At 36.9% G+C, this 7782-nt stretch overlaps 1 protein-coding gene across 1 annotated transcript; it reads left to right on the forward strand.

Annotated features, from left to right (window-relative positions):
* The first annotated feature begins 3010 nt into the window (after nucleotides 1-3010).
* Nucleotides 3011-4466, forward strand: LOC110681270 (ubiquitin thioesterase OTU1-like). The gene has a single exon (XM_021857041.1). It carries the CDS (start codon nucleotides 3265-3267, stop codon nucleotides 3718-3720), a length of 456 nt encoding a protein of 151 aa, XP_021712733.1. The 5' UTR covers nucleotides 3011-3264; the 3' UTR covers nucleotides 3721-4466.
* The last annotated feature ends 3316 nt before the right edge of the window (nucleotides 4467-7782 follow it).

The following is a 7782-nucleotide window of genomic DNA, read 5'->3' on the forward strand; positions in this document are numbered from 1 at the left end:
TACACTGTCTTCAGCACTTAGGCTGCACAGACTGAACGATCACTAACATTAGGCAACGGACAACATGAAACACCCAGTACGTATCCATAATGGTTTTTCATAAGGGCTCATTCACAAATTTCATAACGGTAAAGGGGATGGGTGGGTGGCTGTCCTCGAAATGTTACGACTTATACAAAATTTGTAGAACATTCATACAAAAAGCGTGACGAGGTGATGGGTAGATGTCTAAAGTGGTCATTTTCGGCGTTACGAAATATGTGAATGAACCCTAATGCCATTAGTGTGAAACCAGAAATGAGACCGCGAAATGAAGTTCTCTACGTTTATGCTGTTTTATTGCATAGCCAGTGTGAGCGCAACATTCTTGAGTGGGCAAATATTATAAATACTCTAAAGAAACAAAAAATAGCCAAGTTTTACAAATGTTCTAAACCAGTTCTTTTTTATTCAAAATTGAAGCAAGGTTCATCAAAATTTATCACTGTGCGACACTTGCTGGAATGCTGCAAATTGTTTTCCACAAAGAATTTTTCAATTTGAGCGACAATACTGTTGTTTTGTGTTAATTCTCTAGGGCGTCATACATAAGATTTCAAGTAGCCTCTCCCTTGTAAGAAATATTTCGAATTTTAATACACCCCCTCCCCCTAAAATAAATACGATTTTTTTTTGAATGAATTATTAGTGTGGACAAAATACAGATACTCGATATAGCCCACTTTTTAGGTCCCATTTGGTCCTATAACAACTGTGTGAAATTTCACCTCGATCGGTTAAACTATAATTTAGTATGGGATTTACTATGGCAAAACTAACTTTTGCTAAAAAAAAATCGTTGAAGGATGCTCATCGACTTCTATTATAAGTTTGAACGCAGACCACGATATGTAATTTCATTATGAAGAACATTGCGTAAGACCACGAAGCAGCCCAAGTCTTGTGGAAAAATTTATGCAAAGAATACCGATCAGCTACACTGAAATTAATTGCATACTAAAATCAACGACCACAAAATAGTCAAATGCGCGAGATGGATCAACTAGGTCCGAGCTCTAAAGACAGCAAAGAAAAAAAAAATAGTCAAATGCACAATGGTCAAATGTTTGCAAAATTACTATAAAATCAGTTAAAATTATCCACATTTTATTGTTTTTACAATTTATGTAATCAATTTTCCATAGTAAATTTAACAACACAAAGTGTTTAAAAAGCTTATACAAATTTGTACAATTTATGGCTCATTCAACTATTTCCATTGTGTACAATATAATGCTATTCTCAATTTGACAGCATTTACAATGTTCAAATCAGCAACATGGAAGTTAAATTTTCCAACCGTGTTTATCAACACACTGGCCTCCATTTTTCTTTCAATCTAGTTGTGCAAATGTTGAAACGCTGGTACAGATCTTAAGTTTTCTGCTTTAAATAATGTTTTAAAACATTGGAAACTACTCAACTAGGGTTGTCATGTCTAACTGTTTGCAGTAGTAGCAGGAACTATATAAATTAATTATTGGTAAGTAAACATATCGTGAACATATCATGAAATTAAACGATTCGATTTGTTCAAATTATAGTCCATTTTGTCGATTTGTCTTTCCAGCAAATGAAGCTCACTTTCTGATCCAGTTGGAAATTCTATCGTAGCAGATAGATTACCGCGATCATCTGTTATCCACTCATATTTTTTGCTGATGAAAAATATATCTATATTCAATGGTAAGACAGCACAACTTTGCCGAAGATGCCATCTTTCTAAGTGGTCAGGATCATGAGCTATCCGCAAAAAAAAGTTCTATGCTCACTAGCGCCGCTTGGTGGCAAAATCTCGAATATCTTGTCTAGAATAATGATAGTCCTTGAGCTTCTTTGCCGAAGACGCCATCTTTCTAAGTAGTCAGGATCCTGAGATATCCGCAAAACAAAAGTTCTATGCTCGTTAGCGCCACCTGGTGGCAAAATCTCGAATCTCTTGGCAAGAATAATGATAGTCCTTGAGCTTCTGAACAACTTTGCCGAAGATGCCATCTTTATAAGTGGTCAGGATCCTGAGCTATCCGCAAAACAAAAATTCTATGCTCACTAGCACCGCCTGGTGGCAAAATCTCGAATATCTTGGCTAGAATAATGATAATCCTTGACCTACTGAACAACTTTGCCGAAGACGCCATCTTTCTAAGTGGTCAGGATCCTGAGCTATCCGCAAAACAAAAATTCTATGCTCACTAGCACCGCCTGTCGGCAAAATTTTGAATATCATAGCTTTTATATTGATAGCTTTTGAGCTACTGAACAGCTTTTCCGAAGACGCCATCTTTCTAAGTGATCAGGATCCTGAGATATCCGCAAAACAAAAGTGTCATGCACACTTGTACTGCCTGGCGGCATAATTTCACTTAAGCAGTGTTGCCAGCTATGACAAAATGGTGAATCCTTCATGAAAAACTGGATTACAATTGAAGTGTATTGCTATGTTGCTAAGCATTCTATTTTTCTCTTCCGCTCAAGTTTGATGGTTTTGATCTTTTCTTTATTCTTCTTTAACAGTGTTGCCAGCCACATGAACATTTGTGATTCGGTCGACTGTATGGCACGCAACACTTCCTTCAACTTTGGTGAACATTTGGTATTGTTATCCCTAATTTTTATTTGGTATTTGCATATCACACCCCCATAAAAATGCCTCTTTTGATAACAACCGAGCAGTGTTGCCATCTATTTCTAGAATATGAAAACTTGAACGGCCATTTTGGAAAGTTTTCAACCTATGCTTCAACTTTGCCGAATATCTCGAATCAGTATTTCCGCATCTAGACGTTGCATTTTTTTCAAAAACATAATTATAACCCTGATTTTTTTACGACCGATTTTTTTACGACCCCCCGATAACGGTCGTAAAAAGAGGTTGGGGTGTATTTGCAAAAAACCGTGCTGGTCGCCCTACAACATTTTCGATCAAAGCATCCGACCCCACTGCGAATGATTGCGAACAGAAAACATCGCAAGGTCGTATCAAATGTCAAGTCATCGTTGATTATCTTTTCGCAGGATTTTGGCATTTTTGCTCTGATCTCAAAAACAAAGCAAAGATTTTTAGATTTTAGTGAACCAAATCCAGAATATATATTATTTTCCAAATCCTTGAAGTTCAGTTCAGTGACAGCAACGTCGTCGTGTTCAAGCACCGTTCTACCTCAAAACCGAATCGATATCCTATAGGAAAATCGCCGCGTAATCTCACAAGCGCATAATCACGCAATGGCGGGCTTCTCGTTGAAGCTGAAAACCAAAACGGGCCAGCAGCATATCGTCAGCAATCTGGACCAGAATACGACGGTGCGGAACCTGAAGGATAAGATCAGCGAGCTCACGAAAATCCCCGCCGAAGTGCTACACGTAGTGCTCGGGTTTCCACCCTTTAAGCCGTTGGATCTGACCAGGGAAGATGAATTGCTGGCGGCCATCGGAATTACCAACGGGGACACGCTAATAGTGGACGAGAAGCAACTGAGCGAGGAGGAACGGCGCCAACAGGCTGCCCAAAAGCGCGTGGAGGAAGACGAGAAGCTGGCCAAGGAGTTGGCCGCCCAGAGCGAAGGCAACGGTGGGATCTTGCTCAAGCAGGTGGTGCCCAGCGACAATTCGTGCCTGTTCACTAGCATCGGTAAGGAAAAGGGAACGGCACTGAAGGCAGGACTGGTAGCGAGTGAATGACTTAACAATAGGAACTTTAGAGACCTTTTTCCGCAAAAAAAAAACTTAAATGGAGTGAAATGGGAATCAATCAAACAAAAAGATTGTTTCCAATGTTTAATATCCAAATTTACTTCGTTCGTTTCCTTGACCTGAGATATAGTTTGTAAACTGACAGGGTATCGTAACGTCAATAAATTACAATTACAATTATAAAGAAACCTAACAGGAACCAGGAGATAAGAATCTTATTCCTCAGAGAATCTTAACAGACATTTCTCTAAGAATATTTATAAGATTTTATTACTCGTATTAATATATGTATTTATTCAGAATTCCTTTGAAGATTCTCAGAAATTTTTCAAAGGAGTCCAAGTCCTCTAGGATTTTATCCAATGATTCTTCCATCGTTTTATCAAAATTTCCACCAAGATTCCCGTTTACAGGGATGTTAACAGGTTCCTGTTCAGAGACTTGGTCTCTATTTTAAGGCAATTCTCTAGTTTTCATGGTATGTCAGGTCTCCAAAGTCTCTTTTTTCAATCACAATGGTCTATATAGTCACTATTTTCCTCCTCTTTGTTGTGAACTCTGACTCGAAATACCGTGTACGCGCCAAACTTTGCGCAGTTAAGTAATCATCATCCTATTTTTACTTCATATAATGCTAAAATATGTATTTTTTATTCAAACTTCTGCCAACGATAGGCATTTAACCCTTCAGTAGAACACATGATTTAAAAAGAATAGAAATAATTCATAAAAAATATTAATATGCAAAAGGTGATACAATATCTTGTGCCTAACATTGTGCACAAAATTTGAATTGTTCCTAACTTTGCGCATGATGTGCCTAACTTTGCGCATGCCTTAAAATGCTCCTTTGCTCCAAATAATGTTACTTTTTTTTACTGGTTTTGTATTACATAAGAAGGGTACAACTAATATGAGTTTCATCAGGAGTTTTTCCATGAATTTCAATATAATTCAATGCTCATCCACCCCAAACATAGAGTGGCCACGAATAGTGATTTACTCTGTTCTTCATTTTTTATTATATATTCACAAGACTACAATCTGAACAATATAGTTTACAGCTGTAGTTTTATGCTTATTTGTTTTCGTACCTTGCTTATACAATTTATTCTCTTGTTTTTGTTTTGTTTAATTATTAACCTTCTTTATTTACTTGTTGTATCTGTTTCTCGTTTGTCTTATTTTATTCCATCTCTTTGAATAACTATCCAAATTCGACGTTCGTATTCACTGCTAATGGTCGTGAACGATTCGATTTCGCACAATTTGGAAGCTTTTTTAAAGAAAATTCTTCTCTGTTGTACACAGTGACGCGGGAAGTGGGTAGGACAGGTAGGTGTACTACGCACGAAAACACCTGGGTAGGACAGTCAAAAGGATTGTCCTACCCACGATTCAACAAAAAAAAAACAAGATCAAAAGAAAGCTTGAAAAATAAATCAAACCATTTGTCATCTGTCATCTGTCTTATCATCTACACAAACTCGATTAACGTTTTAAAATTTCTGGAATATCCATAGAGAATTATCAGAAGATTATTTAAGAATCTTTGGATGAAATAATACCAGTCGCATCGAGTTATACACAGCACGAGTGTGATGGTGCTAGGATTTATGATCGTGCGATCACTCTTGATTACAATCCGTCAAAGCATTGCTGATTATTGACGATTTTCTGAGCAATTCCCATATAACTCCCACAGCACACTGTCTATAAGTTCTTGGCTGATTCAGAATTGCCGTAGAAATTTATGGAAGCAGTTCTTAGTTAATTCCTTCAAAAATATATGATCAAATTCAAGCTTATATTTTGTGGCATCGTTCATAAAAATATATAGAGCTGATTATGACGATTTTTTGAAATATCTTTTTTGCAGAATTGTTCAAAAAATTCCTACGAAATATTTGATGGAGTTTCTCACCAATGAATGATCTTAAAGGTAGTAGTTTTCTTTTTAGAGACTTGATCTCTATTTATATGCAGGTCTCTAAAAAGTCTACTTTTAATGGAAGTAACCAAAATGGTCTCTAAAGTTTCTCCATTGCCTTATACTGCTTGCATTACATTCTGGTGCAAAATTGTACAGGTTCCAAAGAACTATAACGGGTTCAACAGGCTCTCCTAGAATTTTGTCCCAAAATCCATGAGAAAAAGCTCCAGGAATTTTTTTTTAATGAGGGAAAGCCTGTAGGAGTGAAAAAAAATCTCTTCTCCTATAGGCATAGAACCCTCAAACCTATTTCTATTTTGGCCCTCACCATTAAGTATTAGGGGCCAACTCAATAACGTTATAAACAATGTTTATATTGATTTTATTTAGCTTCTACATCTTGTCATACTTTCACGACAAGTTAGAAGTTCTAAACCCGGGGCTTGGGATGCATCGTAGGACGGTTCTCTTGCCACTCCATCTTCTCAATGGATTTGTGAAGTTGCTTCAGGAATTATCATAGTGATTTTATTTAGAATACAGGGATCGACCTCTCCAGAATTTCTTCTACAGATTTCTTTACCATTTCTGCTAGAAATTCTTTCAGCGATTTTTAAAGGATGCTGCGAAAATTTTTTCCAGAATTTGCTCCAGGAAATCCTTGAGAACTCCAAAGCTACTACCTCCAGTAATATCCTCAGGTATTACTTTGTTTTTTTTTTCCTACAATTTCCTCCAGATATTTTTTCACCAATCTTACAACCGAATTCTACTGTTGTTACTCTAGGAGACCCTTCAAAGATTTCTACAGAATTTCTTTCGAGGAAGTCGAAAAAGCATTATTCCAGAGTGTTTGAAAAAAGTATGGCCTATGCGTTTTTTTTGTCTAGAAACCCTGAAAACGGCAATCCTGCGGAATAGTTTCCCGAGATTGGATTGATTTTATTGTTTGATTATCTTACTAAATTATCTAAGAATTTTCTAAAATCTTCCTCAAAAAATCTAGAAGTTATCTAAGAGATCCTTGTTCCCAAAGGGTGACTTTAAAACTTACCCAAGTTTTATCGGAGGTTACTCTTTGATTATTTTTTAGGAAAATTTCCTTGTCATTTCCCTGTAGACATTCCGGCCAGAATGACTGAAAAAGAAGAACGTTTACAAGATTCAATGAAAATCTCAAGTTATATCTGCGTAGGATTTCTGTCGAGAAATGCTGGGTATGGTAATTTTTGCATATTAATTATTGAGTAAACATGATCTGCTTAAATGGTATCTTAGTACAATGATCTCTCTCTAAATCTTTGTTCTGCACAGAATATATTTATATCTGAATATCATCTCAACTACTATATCAACAAAGATCAAATATAGTACAGGCAAAAAACCCTTATCGGAGATAGATGTAGTGCGAACTGATACTGGCGTTTGCGGCGACCTCATGCCGTGGACTCCTGGATCTCCAAGCGAAACATACTACTCCTACATTTAATCAAAACTCTAGGACTCCTCAAGATAGAACACATTCTATTTTGAGATATTCTATCAGTATATCTCTCTAATTTGTTCTCAAATAGTATATTATCGCGAATATATAAGACAAATTTTCGAATCGAGAAAAACAATAAAATAAATTCCCTTGCAGAGGAACACAAGAAAGATTGAAGTCAGAGCTCTCCCGAACTCAAATGAGACACGCCTCAAAAATGCGACGGATTTGGAGCTGTCCGAGAACAGAGTTCGCCTAGCAGCGCTTTATGGGAAAGTTGCGAATGAGAATGAGGCTTGCCGACAATAGTCACACTGGAACAATGAGATGTGTTGCGCAGCGTTGCAAAGAACGTTTCCAGAAAAGATTGTACAAAGTCTGTCGGTGTGGATCGATAGAGGATTGAGCTTCATACAAAAAAGTGCTTTCAGGGTTAATATTATATGTAGCCGTTGCCTTATTGGATTGGAGTACTCCTGGTAAGATCGAAAGCTTTTAAGCATTTTGTCAATGACGACATGTTATTTAAGATCCATTTTGAGATTGCTAGAAGTGCGCAAAAATAAGACCCTCATGTAAAAAAAGTGGAGTACGCTAAGCTACTTGGCAGACACATTTCTGCATGTTTTTT

This window comes from Aedes aegypti, unplaced genomic scaffold (genome assembly GCF_002204515.2).
Source record: "Aedes aegypti strain LVP_AGWG unplaced genomic scaffold, AaegL5.0 Primary Assembly AGWG_AaegL5_hic_scaff_641_PBJ_arrow, whole genome shotgun sequence".
Lineage (NCBI taxonomy): Eukaryota > Metazoa > Arthropoda > Insecta > Diptera > Culicidae > Aedes > Aedes aegypti.

Bases quoted from the DNA above. Each gene is read 5' to 3' on its own strand.
- LOC110681270 (XM_021857041.1), top strand. From the start codon at position 3,265: ATGGCGGGCTTCTCGTTGAAGCTGAAAACCAAAACGGGCCAGCAGCAT.